General features: G+C 40.7%; 1 protein-coding gene across 1 annotated transcript in view; it reads left to right on the forward strand.

Moving 5' to 3' along the window:
- The window catches only part of large1 (LARGE xylosyl- and glucuronyltransferase 1), a 120981-nt gene that overhangs the window by 40357 nt on the left and 60529 nt on the right, over positions 1-20095 (forward strand). Inside the window, exons 3-6 of the mRNA XM_058624902.1 lie at positions 5308-5606; positions 9178-9260; positions 18350-18473; positions 18690-18861. Of these exons, the coding sequence (XP_058480885.1) occupies positions 5308-5606; positions 9178-9260; positions 18350-18473; positions 18690-18861 (678 nt within the window). The remainder of the gene's footprint in view (positions 1-5307; positions 5607-9177; positions 9261-18349; positions 18474-18689; positions 18862-20095) is intronic.

Raw genomic sequence — 20095 nt, forward strand, 5'->3', positions numbered from 1 at the left:
TGTGTTGACCTTAACTGGCATTATCTCTGTAGGAGTACAGGTGATGTACAGTCTATATGTATCTATATCATAGGGTATGTATAGTAGAGGCTCTCTCAGCTGCCTGTAAGCAACTAGTGGCTGTCTGTTGACAGATGGTATCATACTGGAAAGCCGTCTTTTCCCCCCAACACAGATCAATACATGTAATTGGAGCCATAATGCTTCTGGTTCCCTGCCAAACACGGAGCTCTCCAAAGCCGTCCCCTCTGCCCGTTGAGATTCTGAATGGAGCAGCCGTTATGTTCTTTAATGATCATCAACCGAGCCTCTCCCACTTCAATCCTCTCCCCCACTGGGGAGCGGAGGTTACTAAGATGTAGCGGAGGGAGCGAGGCTTCATCTCCTCTCTGAAGATTCATCTCCCTGCCTCTCAACAGGGTTCAGAGCTACTTGTTCGTGTCTGAAGCAGGAGGAGAGGAAATTGCTCCTGACGTAGATAGAGAGCGCGCGCTGCTCTGCTGTTAGTACTGGCAGTATCGATCCAAACATATCCATGAGCATCAACACTTGGATGCAAACTCCTAAATTGAAACCACTGCTTTACAACTGTAAACAATAGCTTTTGAAGCCTGTATTAGGCCAATGTTTACTTGTGTTATGTACAATGATGTTGATTTGTTAAAACCTTTAAATCTAAATAAATGTCCTATAGATTGTCAGTAAGCATTGTTTGAACTCATTTAACACTGGTTTGATTGGTTATATTTATATTTTGTTCATACTTTACACACTACAGCTTTAATATCCCGGTTCAGAATCCAAAAACATGCAAATGTTTATATAGACTCTAAATTGAGTCTATATGGTTTGCCCTGTGATCGACTGATGACCTGTGCAGGGTGTGACCCCACCTTTCCATCTGCAGGATAAAGCCATAGACAGTGAATGAACAAAGACATTCAATTCACAAATGCATGTGTTTATATGTGTGCGTGTGTACTTTGTTCTTTGTGAGATCCAAAAAATGTACAAACCAGTCCGTGTTGGGACATTTTGTCTGGTCCCCACAACTTTAAAGGGCTTTTTCAGGGTTTAGACCTGGTTTTAGAGTGAGGTTAGAATTGGGTTTAGGTTAGGCACTTAGTTGTGAGGTTAGGGTAAGGGGCTAGGGAGTGTGTGTGTAAATACAAAAACCACTAGAATGAGATATGAGATCAATTTGACATATGTTTCATGTGTTTATTTCCACATGTAGCCATGCTGGATTTCATCTTTCTATGAGTTTGTATGAGATTGTAAAATCAGTGTGAGGTAAATAAATGTGAGTGTTTGATATAAATACAGAGTAGATGGAAGATGGAACTCCTCATTTTCCTGTTCTGGCTAGGATCACCGCAAGCCACCACTGACATAGACTTGCTAAGCAATCGTCAGGGCAGTGCTGGCCCAAGCTTTTTTATGGCCCTAAGCAAAAAATCCACCACTTTGGAGTAGCCGGTGCTTGACTACTATTGTAGCACAAATGTTAGGGGCCGAAACGGCTCCTGGCACGAATTTGTGCGAGGAAGTCATGGCGGTCATTTTTGAGGGGGGCTGAATTAACAAACTCTTCTGAGCAAGTTTATCATACCAACATAAGAAACGCGACAATTTGTACTAGACACATCAAAAGCAAAAAGTTAGCGAAAGGTTTTGCAGATTCTGAAGTTTGGTGAATTTCGAAAATTCGCCACGAAACAGGAAGTGCCCTATATCTTTGCCATACATTGACCAATTGCCTCGTAAATTCACACGTGACACAAGAGACCGACCCTGAACACATCTATGGACACAAACATAACCCAACACCATGTCGGCCCATTTGAATTTATGTGAGAACAGGGGCCTGCCCTGAGCTTTGCTGCATGCCATGACCTGCACACAGGAAGTAGGTCTTTTGAAACCGGAAGTGCCCTTTAACTCTCTTTATCACGAGTGTTTGTCGTACCAACATGAAAAAAAAAAGTTAATTTGTACTAGACACATCAAAGCCAAAAAGTTTCCATATGGCTTTGTGGATTAAAAGCGTGTGGCCATGGAAGTCTGTCGAATTTTGGCCACTGAAGTTTGGCGAATTTTGACCATTTGCCACCAAACAGGAAGTGCTCTCTAACTTCGTCATACATTGACCGATTGCCTCGAAACATCATATGTGACCCAATAGACCAACCCTCAACATCTTCTGTAGCTTTGCGGTCATTTAATTGAATAATAGTGTAGACGGCTGAGTGAGGGAGACAAACTCCTGCACTCCCCGCGTTGTGTGGGGACGCGAGGACCATTTCATGACTGTGCGCAGTCCTAGTAATTGTTGTTTAGTAAAATCAGTAGCAGTCAAATCATAAAAGTGGCCTAGTATTAACTTGCACTTTCGTATTCAAAGTGAAGCAGCAGTTTAATGACTTTTAAAACTTAGATCAGATGTGCCAATGTGCATTAAATGAGCACTCTTCAACTCCAAAATACAACTTAAGATAAGTCTAAATATGTCTAAAGATATCTAGATTTATTTAAATGTTTTTTCTCCACACACTATTGGCTTGGGCTGGCTGTGCATCATGGACTTAACCAAAACTTAGCAAAAGCACATGAAGAGTGAAGCCAATTAGTGTTAATAGAAACAAATCCTTCGCTCCCGAAATTCAACTTAAAGGTTCATATTGAAACACCAGCTGCAGTCAGGGTCACTGCACCCCTCATTAGTGATATCTAATACTTGGATTTTTATATATTTATTTATCCACCTCTATTTTTAATGGCAGATTCGATCCTCCGGAGCCATGTAGGTACTAAATCAATGCAGAGAAGTTCTGCCAAACTTCACAGATTATACTTTTATATCCTTCTTTGCTGGAGGGTTTTTTCTTATACTTTCAACTTCTCCACAGTTTTTCTTTTAGGCTCAAGTTTGAGGACGTGGTTGGCAAGGTGACAGTTTTTTATATATATATATATATATATACAGTATATATATATATATATATACATTTGCATGGCAGTTCAATTCTACTCTCTCTCTGTCATTCATTTAGCGGGGGTAACTTTTATTTTGTTTTAGTTTAAAATATACACTTCTCTATAACTCAATGAAGCATTAAACGAATGATTTATAAGCCTTTGTACGTGACAGATATTTAACTCACTGCAGTACATCATTCCAAAGCCTCTGACATTTCACAAATGATTAATTTACCTAATAAAATGTGTCTATTCTATACGGTGGTAATAAATGAACGGAGGCTGTACACTAAAAATAAGTGGGTGAAAAATAAGCATTAAATATAACCAGCGGGAATTGCTGAAAAACAATTTTTGGCAACTTAATATTTCCCATTTCAAGTATTCCTTTTTCTAAGCTTGAGTTCAATATTTGCCACGTTATAGATTTTTAAGAAGACATTGTTTCATAGAAGAAGATATTGTTTCTGTCATTTTAATTGTCATGAAATGAAATAAAAATGTTATTAATACATTTGTGATTTGCTAATAGCGTTGTCTTCAGGCTTGTACGTGTTCGCTTTAGGGTCTTTTCTTTGTTTTCTTTGTTTTTTAAAATAATTTGTATGGATGCATAGCGACGCAAAAAAGACAAAACAAAAATGACACACAAAAACAGATAAACATGTAACATAATTATATATAACTTGGGTGTTTTAGTTTGGACAGCAAGAAACATTAACTTCCTGATTGATCCTTATCAGCCACAAGTCATCTGTCAGCTTAGATGGAAAAGCAGAAAATAACCTTTCCATTTGCACCCACACATACACACCCGTGCCAGTATGGACGCAGATTTCCTTTAACATGGAAGCTGAAACACTCCTATACATATCAGTTTGGATGTAGCCTGAGCTGTTCTGGTCCCAGCCATATATAAAAGAGACAAATCTGATTGAATAACTCTACTTTCATGCTTTTAAAGGCCGTAACTCTCTCTTCTATTAAGCCATTTTAATAGAAAATGAGGCTAAAATTAGTCTGAGAGGATGATAATTATTCAATAAAAAAGATTAAATGTAACATTTAAAAGGCGGATATGTTCTCTGAAGGTCGAGGCCCTGAGGGTTCATCACTGACTGCCGTCTTCAAACTGCATGATTTTAATATATCAATTGAAAGATGTTTAACTTCATTGGAGGGGGATATCCCAGTTGCGTTTTGATGTGTTAAATTAGCGATGAGCCACCTTGGTAGTCAGTGTCAGTCCCAAACTGGTCAAAATTACTGGATTGGATATGGGGGAAAAAGAAAAACTTTAACAAAATTAGATGTGATCAAAATAAAACTAAATGCTAACTCACATAAATTTGTCACTATACACAGGCTGTGTCACTTGCTTTGGTCCCCACTAAAGTGTAGCACTATTCCACACACACGTACATATTTGAGCAGTTTTGTATAAAGTACCTACCAGAAAATGACAAGTACAAGTATCAAAAGTGAATTTCTGACAGAAAATGTACTTGTGTTTACTAAGTAAAAGTAAAAGTATTAAAAACTGAGGAGTCAGAATTGAGCGATGTAGCTCAGTGGTAGAGCAAGTTGTCTTTCAACTGGAAGGTTGTGTTTTCGATTCCTAGCAATGAGTGACTGGGTGAGGGCTAGTGCTGTGGGGTGAGTGGCAATACTGTAGATTAAAGCAGCTTTAAGTGGTCACCAAAACTAGAAAAGTGCCAACGAATATAGGGGGAAAAAACCTTACACAGTTAAAGTAAAAGTACAACATTTATTAAGGAAATGTCGTGGAGTGAATTTCTAAAAATATAAATAGCAAAGTAAAGTACAGATATGTGAACTTTGGGGAAGTATTACATTACAACACTGCATTTTAGTGAAGACCACGGCAGGTTTATTTAGATATGTGTTTAACAGGTGGTTTAATACCCGAGCATTTACATTAGTATTTTGTTCAAACAGCGACATTCACCCCCTAATTTTAACCACTTTGTTAATCTTCACGAGGGGTAACAAAGTCGAAATAGATGTTTTTCAGTGCTTTCCAAGCAGTGAGTCGTGAGTGAGTGAGTCCCATTATTTCTTCTTTATGAAAGCAGAATATTTGTCACACAGTCGGAGCATTATGTTTTTTGAAATGGTTGGGTGGTAAATGCATCAGCATAAGTGTTGCTGTTAAGAGCCTAGTAGTTAGTAAAATCACTGTCATCAGATGCTAATCAGTAGAAACTCGAGGCTGTTACAGTATATTGGTAGTGGTGTTGGACCCAATAATCGGACAAAAAGTGTTGTTAGTGATATTAAATCCATTTTTCCGTGACTTGTCCACAGTGAAGCCCCTCCCCCTGTCTCCACTGGAAGTCCAGCCCTCAACGGTGGTGGGCGGAGCAGGTGAGCGGCAGGCCTTGGAGCTGCGGGTGCGCGCCGTGGAGGAGGAGAACCGGGCTCTGCGCCGGGAGCTCAGCCAGCCGCCCAGGAGTCCGCCGGCACGCCTCCCGTACGGCGGTCATCGTGGCAACCAGAGCCGAGCCCATTCAGAGGAGGGCACTGGTGATAATGAGGTCCAGAAAGCAGCTGCGGGGGGAAACGGCTCAGACTGTGTGCAGCAGCCAGTTGTGGATAAATGCGAGGTGAGCCATGTTTAAAATCAATGTCTGCTATATGACGGTTTATAAAAAAAGACAGTCTGCTCCGCCATAACTGCTCCGCCATCAGCAGAGCACTCAGAGACTTTTCCTGTGGAACTGACCTCAGTGGTTGTTTCCAGGAATCAGAGCGCCATTAGTAAATGGTAAGAAGTTATTATAGGCTGGTTTTAGCCTATTAGCTTAATCCTCGAGCGGTGATGGTGTTGGTTTGCTGTTGTGATATGGCTCTCTGTCAGAGGGTCGGATAATGCGAGGGCTGTAACACAGGCATGCTGTGATCCCTGCACTGATAGTACCTCTCAGCAACACCAGCTTTTAGGTCACTAAAAATGTGCCTGGATGACGTCTGCCGAGACAGGTAAAAAAAAAACTATGGTACTGTTTCAGCAATTTAGAAGTTTCAGACCAAAAGGGACCACAGGGTTATTATTTTTTTAATTCGGGGTACAGTGGTTACCACTGTCGCTTCTCCTTGCACAGGTGCACAGGTAAGTCAAGCTAAGGTTGTAGCTTGGCGACACCATTTAACTGAGCTCCTGCCCCCAAAAATAAACAGGACCGGTGCTGGGTTCACTTTAATCCATGGACATCGATTGATACATCGCAAAACTTGACTAGACTGAATATCTGATCCTCGTATAATGCCGTCGGCATGCTTTAGAAACAGCCAAAAGAGGATCTGCAATTTCCTGACATCTTTAACTTTCTAATTAACCTCCACTCATCTTACTCTGGAGAGTCACTGAGAAACTGTGGAACGCGCGCGACTGCAATATCGACGTGTTAGTCGAAGGCATTCAGTTTAGCACAATTTCAATCAGATCAACAGTCTCGTATAAGTCAGGGCTAAACTAACCATCAAGTACACGTCTCACACTGCTGCGTCATAGCAACAATGTCGAAGGTGTAAACCTGATGGCCTTTTTTTTTTATTCTCTGTGCAATATTCTCCCTGTGCATGGGTGGGTTTTCTCTCGGCATCTCCACTTCCACCCACGGTTCAAAGACGTGCTAATTGGAAAGACTCAAAATTGCCAGTAGGTGTGAATGAGAGTGTGAGTGATTTATTTCTATGTGTCAGCCCGTGGTGTGGCCTGCCTCTCACCCAACGTCGGCTGGAATTGGCTTCAATTCCCTCGTGACCCGAAGAAGATAAAGCGCAATAGCAGACTGATGGATGGATGGCTGTCGCACGGTTAGAACATTATGAGGTTAGAGAAAAAATCTAATTACACAAACCGGGGCTGTAGGGCAATGACAACAGAGCAGGAGGCACACAGTTCACAAAATATTTATTAAGGAAGCGTAATACATGTAAATATATGTATTTGCACTCTCTTATAGTGTAAGAGAGTTCACGAGTAGACAAATGTAAATGTGCTATGTTGCAAGCAAACCAAAGTGTTGTCTCACCCAGGTGTATCAGTGCTGCTGATCAAATCACTCTGCAGCTCACCATGTCCCGGACCATGCAGTTAGGACCAGAGAGGGAGGCGAGAGATGTCTGACTAAATCTGAACTTTTACAAAACATGTAAACATGTTAGTCTAATGCATACATGCTTAGGAGTCAGATTAATATTCACCTCCTCCCATGACTGCCAAGAAATCTCATAAAGGAAAAAAGAAAGAAAGATTAACAAAGCGTTTAAAATTAGGAGGTGAATGTCGCCGTTTGAACAAAATACTAATGTAAAGGCTTGGGTATTAAACACATATGTTAATATATACATGAATATAGTTGTTTAGCACTTTTACACAAGTACATTTTTTTTATGTCAGAAATTCACTTTTGATAGGTACTTTATACAAAACTGCTAAAATATGTATGTGTGGAAAAGGTGTCTCCTCTTTATGCACAGTGCCACACTTTAGTGGGGACCAAAGCAAGTGACACAGCCTGTGTATAGTGACGCATTTATGTGATTGAGCATTGAGTTTTATTTTGATCATATCTAATTACTACCAAGGTGGCTCATCGCTACTTTAACACGTCAAAACGCAACTGGGATGTCCCCTTCCAATGAAGTACTCAAAAATAAAATGCCAGTGTGAAAACATAAATAATCCGCCCACTGGTGGACGTATTGTATTGTTCCAATAGAACTTCACACGTGACTTTTGTTTACTGCTTTGTTGTTGCCCATTGACCAACAAACAATACATGTCAGCACTGTCATATCGTCATGTGTGGCTTACAATTGTTGAATGTAGAAGAAGATATAATACAGGAAAAAAAACAAAAACACTGATTTGGTAAATCAATAAAGGCGTCTTTTTCTGTTCTGTTTTATTTTACATCATTATAACACAGACTGAGAATAACAACAGCAGCCTCGGAGCTGCCTTCCCTCCCAACACTCACCGTCTCGCAGGCAGGTGTGTGTGTGTGTGTGTGTGGTCGAGTGTGATGCTCTGAAAAAGCCTTTGCCCTCAGATTATTATTTTTTTATCACCACCCTCTGCTTTCCTCCCACTTCAGCTGTCACTCACACACACACACAGCTCTCACAGCCACAGCTCAGGCCTCGTATGAGAATCCAGCAGAGTGCAGGGGAAAAAACGGAGGGAGGGCGGTCCGACTGTCGCACGTCTCCAGCGGCATTTAAACGTGACCCCTGCTGCTCGGTTGGTGGGGTCGGCCCTGCCATGCTGACACCTGGCGGGAGGTTACTGGGGAACTCATATACGGACGTGCACGTGGAGTTTTGACATGTCATGCCGGCAACAGCTGTGGCCGTGAGCCAGAGCTGTGGGGGGAGGGGAACCAACTGTAATTTCTGAATATTAAAGGCGGACACCTGTCTGAACTCAAGTCCAACAGTCGCACATGGTGAAGGGAGACTGGAAAAGTAGTGCTTTCTGTGCATTTCTACAGTCAGCTGTCCTTAGGGTTCAGTACTGAACTGTGTTCTTTTAATGGTACAGCGCTAACCTCATCAATTGTGCCAAAGCCAAACCTGCATCTACAGAATATGCACCGAATAACAGGAGCTACAAGTGAGCGACTCGGTAATGAACTGCTTCACCTCTGACCGTGAGCCACGGCGCTGCTCGGGGTCCAAGAGAGTACAAAGTGAGAGTGAACGGAAACTGATTATAATTTCAAAACAGGCTGTTTATCTTGCCCCTGTGATCAGCTGTTCTGGCCGCGCACCAGCTGCTTGGCAGCGCGCGGGGAGAGAGACGAAAAGGTCACAGGAAACAACAAGTTCCTTACTTTGCTCTCAAAGTGAGAACGCGGTCAAAGCCCGAGCACAGTTTAATCATAAAGTTAAGAATCGTGTACACTGCGGTGCAAATAGGCATGAATGTGTGTCTGTGTGTTTAGTCCCTTTTGTTGTTATACAGATAGTCAAGTACTGGAAAAAGGTACCAGTGGGTAGCGGGACTGTTTCAAGGTTACTTTTTCTGCCCATCACAATTTTAAAGCGTGGTTATCGGTTTTGTCCGCAGAGCTGCTGCTCACTGGCGTTTTCTTTTCTCTCTTTTGTATAGAAATATGTTTCGTTGTGGGTATTTTCTCCTGATCCTTCACTCTTTTCCCTCCGCAGACCATCCACGTGGCCATCGTATGTGCGGGTTACAACGCAAGTCGAGACGTGGTGACACTGGTGAAATCCGTCCTTTTCCACAGGTACAGCGGAGCTCCCTTTTGCCTTCTACACTCACAACAAAGTTTTGTACTAGTTTGGACAGTCGTGCGTTATTATTTATCGCACATTTATTATTTATCCACAACTCTTGAACTCCAGGATGAGTCGATGGTGGGGTTTTTGGAATGAATAAAGTGTCTTTCTGTCTGTCTGTCTGTCAGCAGAACATCCTGAGCGGTAATAAAAGTTGACTTAACACACAGCGTAACAGAACACGACACACGGCAACGTACCGTAACGCACAGTAACACACGTCACTCGTTACATGTGACTTGTGATTCAAGATAATGAAGATAGATAGATAATGGGAATGAATGGAACGCTTGTTTTTCTCACTACAAATGCACTGTTGTTAAAAATAGTGGTGGATAAGTGGTGAGCGATCACACAGCGAGACAAAAGACTTTGTCTTTGTCGGAGTTTTCTAATCGAATCGTGACGCACCTAAAGAATCCCTTAACCTTAGTCTGTTGTCGCACTTTACAGCAAAATAGGCAACACATTTGCAAAGTCAGTTAAAGCTACAGCACAGATCTAGTCTATATTCAGATGCTTGGCAAAAATGCCACAGTCAGGGAACACATATTTTCAACCACATCCTGCTAAAATAAAATGAAGTGGTATCCGGTGCTATTTTCACCACTTCATCACAAAGTAACAGCGTGCCAGTGAAGCACGAGCACCGTGAGCAGAGCTGCTCAGTGTGATGGAGGAGAAGTGCTGGACCTGAAGGATGGAGAGCAGCACTTACATAATGTGACATGGGAGCATTTAAATGTTTAACAGCGTGAAACATGGCTCGCTGTTCAGTTTGTGCCATTAGTCGTATATAAACATGAATAATGAAGGGTTTATTATGCGTTGGAGATGTGAGGATCCATCAGTAATCAGTCAGCATCGCGGTGTCTTACAGCACTTGTTAATTAGCTGTAGAGTTGCAGGAGAATTAATCACAAGAGCAATTATAGTTTGATTTCATAGTGATAGAAAGTGAGCTTGAACTCCTGCTGGCAATGATGCTCCTTTATTTATGTGTTTGTGTCTACTTAAACCTAAGTACCACAGCGAATGGCTTTATTGTCATACCTGGGCCACGCAAGCTTGAGCGGAGTGTGTGCATTTTATCGTCGTTATCAAAATAAAGCCCCTGCTCTACCCGAGTGAGACACAAGTCTGGTGATTCACGCCGCTGTTTTCGAGAGTCTGTCTCAATGTGTGCATCTGTCACCTTACCTTACCCTTTCAAAGTAAAAGCACTGTCGCGTTTCTGCTCCATAACTCCCTATTTTATGTAAAACATAGCAGGGAGGTAATATCCTTTAGGATTATCTGTCCACTTGGCCCTTTCCTCTTAAGGCAAAACCACAAGAAGATTTGTATGTATAGGGACCAACTGTTTGGTTCTGTTATTTTAGGTTTTGAGTGTAGCGCAGTTACAGTCAGGTCAGTGGAAACAAAACGCTTTTATTCTGCCTAAAGCCTGAAGTAGCAAGATTTGTCTTCTCTCGGGACAAAACCATAGAAAGCTCTCAGCAGCTCACTACTGTTGTGTTTATCACAATAAGTAAAAAAAAAAAACGAAACCCTTTGAAGTAAAACCGCTCTGACAAAATAATGAAATATGCAACTGGAGAAGAATAAGGAAACAAGATAAAACTGGATATACAGTACGTACAGTCATCATTTTTTTTTTTATCATTTTAATTCTCATTGTGCTGAAGTTCCTGAATTCCTTATTTTCTGCGAGTCACAAGAAAACTAAAGTAATAAAGGGCAAAGAAAATGGATCATCAAATGCATATCATTTAAAGAAAGAAAAAAAGAGTAAAATTTCGTCTTTTTCTCTGCCCTAATCATCAATTGCAGTCATGAATCCAAAATGAGGTGGATTAAATAGTGCTTAAAGTTTGTCCACAAACCAAGATGGTTCACTTTTATTGATTTCTTTGTTACGTGGAGAAAAAAAAAAGCAAAGCAAATATTCACATTTAAGAAGCTGAAACAATCAGAAATCTTGTTTTAAAAATGAAAAAAAAGCTTCAAACCGATTATCAAAATAGTCAATATAGTGACCCTATATATACATATATGTATATATGTATATATGTATATATATGTATATATGTATATATGTATGTATGTATGTGTGTATATATGTATGTATATATATATATGTGTGTATATATATATATATATATACATATATATGTATGTATATATATGTATGTATGTATATATATATACATATATATGTATGTGTATATATATGTATGTATGTATATATATATATATATATATATATATACATATATACATATATGTGTGTATATATATATGTATATATATATATATATATATATATATATACATATATACATATATGTGTATATATATATATATATATATACATATATACATATATGTGTGTATATATATATATATATGTATATATATATATATATATATATATATATACATATATACATATATGTGTATATATATATATATATATATATATATATATATATATATATATATATATATATATATATATATATATATATACATATATACATATATGTGTGTATATATAGGGTCAGGCTTTCAGCAGCACAGTAAACATACCAAGCCCCTCGGGCTGTGTCTAATCAGAGGAGATGTTTACATGTTGACTCACTGTTGTTTTGCATCCCGGTGACATACGTGGGCGGTACGACGCCTGAGATTCCGCCCCGCTGGGCCGTCGTCTGGCGTCAGCGTGACTGAGAGCGCATGGGATGAGACAATGACTGAGTCTGTGAAAAGATGACCCGCAGCTTTTATCAAATCCTCTCTGCGGTTCATTCTCCCATATTATATATTACAGCGGATCCTTTGCTTGCGGGCACCGACATTGTGCTGAATAATGTCCGGGCACCACTGAGTCTCTTGGAACGGCCTGAAAGCACTTGACTTATGCTTTAGAGGACGATTTAATATTCGATGATAAGTTGCAGTTCAACTGTATTTGCCATTTTAGACAATATACATTCCTTTTATTATATGCTGGTCTATCAGGGAAAAAACATTGCTATTTCACTTTTCTGCAAATCATAGGAAACATTACAGTAGTACAGTCTGTGCAGGATAAAATGAATGGTTTGTTTTGGCAACTGGTTACATATGCGTCGTATAAACAATTTCTAAATGAAATTTTCCTCGGCCAAGGAGATAAAGGAGATGCGATTTGAGACCAAACAGTGGGACATTTGTTGTGTATTCTTATGGTGATGTGAGGACATTTTGTTGTTGTTTTTATGGAGGGGGAAGTTGACATGATGAGGAAAAGCCACAATCTTTTCCGAGCCCTGACCAGGTGCTTTGTGAGTCTAAACCAAACCACATTCATAACCAGGAAATGGTTATCGTTAAAGTCCATCTCGGAAAGTGATGCCACTCGATAAGGCCAAGTTCAGGCTCCCATCTAGACGGATGCAGAGAGACACACAGCTAATGGTTACTGGGATATAACAACTACATATTTAGAGTCATCAGTCAAATCTGATAAAAGCACTTTAAAAAAAATCAATGACTGGGACCCACACAGAAAAATAATGTAATATGTAATATTATATTTTAAACCCAACATAAATAAACCAAACTTATGCATTTTAATGAAACGAAAGGTGATGGAGATCGCAGCCAAAAAGAACAAAAGAAGGTGCCAAGCACTCTAAACTTTATTAAACGAAACAATGAGAAACCAGGATTAGTGGAGACCACCAACCAAAGTTAAAAAAAGTGCCACATTTAGTTACTGCGTTCCCAATTTTAAACATTGTGGAATGCGGTTGGCCAAAGTTTCTGGAACACTGTGGCACTGCACTAATACCCAGCGTTACACCCCGAGTTCACACACGTACACATTCATAAATATCCAATATCCAGAGTCACAGCGGCTGAGAATCATCATGGCCAGAGACAATAGCAGATAATGTCACATGTAACGATGCTGCTTTGTTTGTCGTATGATTCGCGGGAAAGTATCATCGAAATGTATTATCCTAGAGACTAACTGTTAAACTCAATTCTGATTAAAGGTTGCGTTAGAGATCCTGGAAAAGTAGTTTGAGTAGGCTGCATTTTGAATTCAAAAGTCCAAGCCCCTTTCTTCCGACTTCCCTCCGAAGTTACGCCTCCAGAGCACAATGCTTGTTCACGAAGAGTTTTGGTTTCACTCTGTAACTTTTGGTACTTTTCAGTGACGTGTACTTTTTTGGATACCAAGGTGATACCAAGAAACAACAAATACTCTCAAAGATCACAAAGACATAAAGTTAACTTACTTGTCCAGTAGAAACAGAGCCACCATGGCATCACTTTGCAGCCCTTTCTGGGCTTTCAGTTGTTGCCGCACAGCTCCGGTGTTCACTCTTGTCTTGGATCACTCTGCATTAGCCTTTTTCTTGGCAGTAGCTTTCCCAAAAACGTCTTTCGTTTGCAACCAACACCCTTTCTGCAACTGGTCTCGTTGGATTTAGCAAGCTTGCATAAGCTCTGGTGCTGTCTTCTTAGCATGCGCGATTAGTGCACGAAAAGGGTTACGTGCATGACTGGTTTATGTCGGAGCACATTAAGTCATCAGCAACATTGCACTAGAAAAGCGAGATGGCTGCAAATAGGTTGTAGTACGACCAAAAATGCTCCGTTCGACTTGCCCCTGCTCTGCTGCTGTATGCACACAAATACTCCGTCAGTCAGGTCTGATAGTATTGCATGTCGCAGCATACTGTACAAATAATATGACACTGTCTCATTCATAAAAACCAAACAAGCAGAATAATAACATATGACAGATTTAATGTCTTAAAGTAGAACACAACAGCACTATATTAAACCCAGTCACTTTGCTAACACTCGCTGGTCGCATACCCCAGAGATGCACACACACACACACACACACTAACACACACACCACAAGATGACTGCTTTGACTTCAGGAACAGCACAGTGTGGCCACAAATGCACCAGCGAGTGATGTACTGTGGCCACTGTGCAGCCTGAACTTCCCGGACACTGCAATCCCAAATGGCTTAATTCCCCAACTATATGGTCCAGTAGGTTAGTAACACATAATTAGCACTGGCGCGACTTTAAAGCACTTAAAAAATTTGGCCCCGCTCCTAATGCTGAGGTCAATGTAATAAATAATGTCTAGTTTGTGGCGGAGAGGAAAGGAAACATGAATCATAGCTGTTAGCGGACACTCTGGCTGAAAAGCATGCAGAGTGGACGACGGTGTGTGCTGCACAATATATGTTTATTTGTTCGTTTGAATATCCAATAGTTGCAAACATAGTTGTTTCCAACTATACTTCCTGGGGCTATACATTAAAAGACAAAAAAAAAAACACAGTGTAAACAAAACAATAACAGAAACATACTTGTAAGAAATACTGCATCTTTATACGCGAGACACGTAATACATCATTATGTCATGTTTACACTGCACAAAAAAATGCAAATCAACAGTAATATCCTGGATACATTTTCACCAGCATTAATTACTCACATCCCATAACTAAAACTGTATAAAGCTGCAGTGCGTGATTTTGGGTGATTGTTGTTGTTTGAACATAATTTTTTATGCAGCATCCTTCATCAAGAGGGACGAGAAGCATTTATCAAATTAAACTGCTGAATGGTGAGGTTTTGTGAGCAGTGGGATTTACTTTTTGCCGTCTCACAACAATTACATCCCCCGCACACAACTACAGCGAGTACTTCAAATTATGTTTTCAAACAACACCTTTCACGAAGCAATCAACACTTTCAAGAAGCAGATAAAATGTCAACGTAATCATTCAAAAATATTGTATTTCATTGTTTGAAATTTACACTTGTTCTTTGCACTCCCTGATTTGTTCTTTGCGCCATGGTTTTTTGTTTGCGATTCTGACCATGGGCGGGCCTTAGGAAGCTGCCTGCTGATTGGCTACTGAGTTTTGGAGCGACAGCTCAATGAACCGAGAGTCGCTGTCCGTCTGGAACTCGTTCCCTAAGTTTTCCCTGTCGACATCCGACAAAATAACTCTAAGTATCTTACGTTTATAACCTGGCAAACGTTAGGTACTTACATGTTCCAGATGGACAGCAACACCAACAAAAAAACACAAAGAACAAGTGTATTTTCAAGCAATAAAATACAATATCTTCTTAATCTACATTTGTTGTGACTTTTGCTGGTACTTTTTGGTTTTTAGTACAATAAATAGTAATATTATATTCATCCACCCAACAAAAGCTCATTAATTAGCTACATTTTTACAGAAACTTCAGTGACTTAGACTCTGTCGTTTCAGCACCATGGACAGAGTCGTGCATTTATCAACACACAGCACAGTCAGGCTGTGGGGTGCAGGTTCGCAACACGTTTTGCACACGCCACACTTTCTTCTTTATTTTAGTTATTTTTGCTAATAAGGAGGATGGCATCCCCACTCAGATCAGCCCCTGGACAGTACGCCTGGCTCGCTAATTACTCTGGTCTCCTAGCATCATCTTAAAATGCTTCTAGCAAGAGATGACATTTCTAACATCAAATTTGGAAATGAGTCAAACGAGCGGTCTGTAGTCTATAAAACCGCTAACAGCAATCAAGTCTAAATAAAATGACCTTGTCAAATAATTATGAAACAGTAAGTCCAAAAATGTCAGTCTCACCCTCCTAGTGGTTCATTGAGGTACTGCAAGCAGTCTATGAAATGTCATTAAAATACATTAAAAAAGTTTTATTTTAAATACTAATGATTCATGTATCAGTTTGTCTCTTGCCTGAGTAATTGAGAGCCCTGTAGAATCGCTCATTGTGTGAGTGATGGTGTTCCATGGGAGAGATAGCCTCTCACTGCTGTATTCAGTCCACCAACAGCTCTACAAGAGTCCAGCGCTGTCCTCAGCAGCAGGAAAAACCGCAGTAATCCTCTCTCCCTTTAAAGCTTCAAACCTCTTCAGGTTGGACTCATGACAACTCCCCCGTGTCAGGAACAAAGGCTGAGGCATCAACACTGTTACATTACTACAACATCTCTGATTTCAATACAGGAGGCATCACTTCTCATCTCCTACCAAAAGTCAACAGTGGTTTCCTTCTATATCATTTTTCTTTCGGCTTCTCCCTCTATAGGGGTCGCTGCAGTGGATGATCCGCGTATTTGATTTGGCAGAGATGCCCTTCCTGATGCACTCACCCGTTTCCCTCGGCTTCCACCGACTCCGTTTGTGTCGCATACCGGCTCCGTCGTTGTTCCGTCAGTCCATTGCTTGCCCTGATAATAGGCATGTGTTCTATTTTTGGAGGCACAGATTTGTGTCGTCCATTTTGTTTAGACTACTTGTTTTGCTGGGGCACGGCCTGTAACTATAGTAATCTAGAAGACTAGACTGGACAATGTCAATATGGACACAAACAGATCTGATCTGATCACTTGCAATATATATATAATGTGAGCAGTTGGTCAGGAAGATCAGATTCTGACCAGATGTGCTTATAAAAACCAATTTGGGCTGCAGTCTAATCAAGGCAAGTCTGCAAATGCATTAAAATGGTGGAAGTATTAACCAACACTTCCAAAACTGAATCAACTATAACTACTCCATAATATGTTGTTTGTATGGATGAGAGCTCTGAACTGTTTTCCAGCATGCATTTACCATTTACACTTAAATTTAATTTACTGTCACAAATTAAATTGCAGCCTTTGTGATTCGGATTTGAAAATAATTAATCGTTCAGACATAATCAGTACAACCCGACAACCTTTAGCAGCAGCAGCAGATGAGTTCTTTGCTCTCTGTGAACACTGTGATGCCTCAGCACAGGTAAAGAAACTCTGAAGAAAATAAATAAAAACAACTCTGAAGACACACAAAGAGACGTGTTATGACTACAAAGTGACGCACAATGATCATAAAGAGACGAGGAATAACCACAGCGACGTGGAGCGAGTGCACGTACCGCTGCTTATCCTGCTCGTCGGCTCAGCCCCGAGCATCCAGTTAAGGCTTTGTAGTTGTGGATGTGAAGACCCTTTCTGTTTACACTGCTGTGGCTGACAGCTTTTATGAATCCAATACATTTTGACAGCTCCCAGCCTCCAGTACTTATTGAGCAAGTGCAGCTGACACATTCATTCCCAAAGTCATTCAGCGCGAGAGACCCGGGCGTGCTCGCATCTCCAGTTCGGTGTCACTATCTCTTGACCTGATTTGAATGTCCTGAATACCTACTTTACACGCTACTCACCCGTGTGTGTGTGTATGTGGGAAAGAAATGGGATTAGATAAGCATACAAAGCATGGTAGTGTTAAAAAAAACATCAATACTGCCAGTGGATCATTGGGAGAGCGAGTCATCTCTTTTAACTGGAAGAATTAAAGTTTTAAAGAATTAAAGAAGTTGTGGGTTCAAGTCCCGGCTCCACTAGTCTACATTCCTCCTGATGGCTGTGCCAGCAACATGTGATGCCATAAATGTGTTTTTTTGTTATACTTAGCAAAGAAACCAGAAAATATTCATTTTTACGAAGCTGTAAAAAAATCAGAGAACTTTTCACTTGTAAAATGAGTTAATGATTCATTTAGTAATCGATCTAATATTCTTAGACCTACGTAAATACATCATTTGCCTTGTAATGTGAACGTGTTCGGGTTCCTTCGCTCCTCTCTGGTCAGAAAAACTCAATACCTTTTGCTCTGTGGACAAAACAAGACTTTTGAGTACTTTGTAACCCAAACAACAAATCGATTGATTGAGAATTTATTCAAGAGGAGAACTCGATAATGAAAATGAATGTTACTTACTGCCTTAATTGCAGTATGAAAATCTAAATTTTACATCGCTGGGGCATTTACAGTGTGCCTGCGGGGTGAGACTCGCATCTGTATGCAGGAGTGTCTCTACTTGTTTACTCAAGTTTCCCTTGTACTTGTCACCTGTATCTATCTTGTAGGATGTTTAGGTAAAAGAACGCTGAACTTGAGCAACCTTTGGTGTGTGTGTGTGTGTGTGTGTGTGTTTGTGTGTCCACAGGCGGAACCCGCTACATTTCCATTTCATCACAGACTCCATAGCTCAGCAGATCCTGTCCTCTCTGTTCCACACCTGGATGGTTCCTGCCGTCAGGGTTGATTTTTACGACGCAGATGAGCTGAAGGTGAGCAACAGCAACCCTTCTTCACCTCACTAAACCCCCCCGATTCTGTCAGAAACACTCAGCGCCGCGTTCGGCTCCACTTACTCTCCTGTAGTGCTTGATGATCTGGGGCTATCGGCTCTGTAAAACATCTCCGGGAACGACGTTATGTAAACCACACATTTGTTCAGTCGATTTACCAGCCAATGATCCCGACTTTTGGTTGCTGTCTTTCAGAGTGAGGTGTCATGGATCCCAAACAAACATTACTCCGGGATCTACGGTCTGATGAAGCTGGTGCTCACCAAGACTCTGCCATCTGATCTGCAGAGAGTCATTGTTCTGGACACAGATATTACCTTCGCCACGGACATCGCTGAGCTGTGGGCCGTCTTCCACAAGTTTAAAGGTAACATGGCAGCTTTTTTTCTAACTCAAGACGAGGAGGATGTGCGACCTGAATCTGTCCCTTCATCACAGCGAATGATCACTGTGATGAAGTGAAATATTCAGGAAATCCTCCTAGCAGTGGTCATTTTGTGCTTTACTCTGTCTTTTTCAACAGTCACTTATATCAAATTGCAGGTGTTGCACCTTGTCGACTTTATTCCTGATTGGCTTATTGATTCTGAATTTATATATGTTCAGTTTGGATGTGTCAGGAAAGTTTTATTATTAAACTGACTATATTTCTTGGGTAGTACGGATGTACATGTGTTAGCAATTTTTTTTTGAAACCCCAAATCGCAAGAACATCTTGAGGAAATCAGTGAGTTGAAGATCCAAAGGAACCGTGATCTGACTTGGGTTTCCACTGAGGGCATTGGCGTTCATACCAGCACAATATAGAGTAGCCACCAGTAAATTCAATGACAAAAAAAACACAACAAAGTAAATAAACGGTAAAGGTACTATACACCCTGGGTGCACAACCAGTCGAATTCTCAGTCGATCGCGAGATGTAGCCTTGACAAAGATAAATGAAACTCTTTAATAATTAATCAACTCATTGGTCATATTTCTCGCTTGACTGTGCTGCGCCAAAAGCCACGCCCCCTCTCCGTTGGGCCTGTCAGGTCGAGTTTAGAATCTCTGCCCGAGCCATAAAAAATCACTGCTGGGTTGTCAGAACATCACATCACCTGCGCTCTCTCTCTGTCTCTCGCTCTCTCGACTCCTCTTGTGACTCGCAGCGACTTTACTGCTCAGCTGTGATGCGTTCACTGATGCTCCTAAAATCCGCTTGCTTGCTCACTCGTCTCTGGCTCTATCCAAATATTGGAAGGTTTAAATTGGGCTCAGGCTCATAATTACAGTTAATGGGACGGGTCCGGCTGGCTTTTTTTTGTAGGGCCCAATTTAAACTATACTGTCAGGTCAGTGTGACAGATGTCCACCTTGTGGCCAGCCTGAGACTTGCAACCAGCTCCTATTGCCCTGACTACAAGAAACTAGCCTCCTCTTCCCAGTGCCAGAGCACCAAGGTAGAAAAATGCATACATCATCCTGTTTCAACAACTCCCAAAATACTTTTTCTATTATATCTGGATGTGTCGGTTTCTTTTGTACTTTACGTCATTGAAAGGCTGTCGGCAAGCGATCTTGACAGACTAGAAACTTTTAAAGTAGATCTTGATTTTGTG

The sequence above is a fragment of the Solea solea genome, chromosome 3 (genome assembly GCF_958295425.1).
Source record: "Solea solea chromosome 3, fSolSol10.1, whole genome shotgun sequence".
NCBI classification, from domain to species: Eukaryota; Metazoa; Chordata; class Actinopteri; order Pleuronectiformes; family Soleidae; genus Solea; species Solea solea.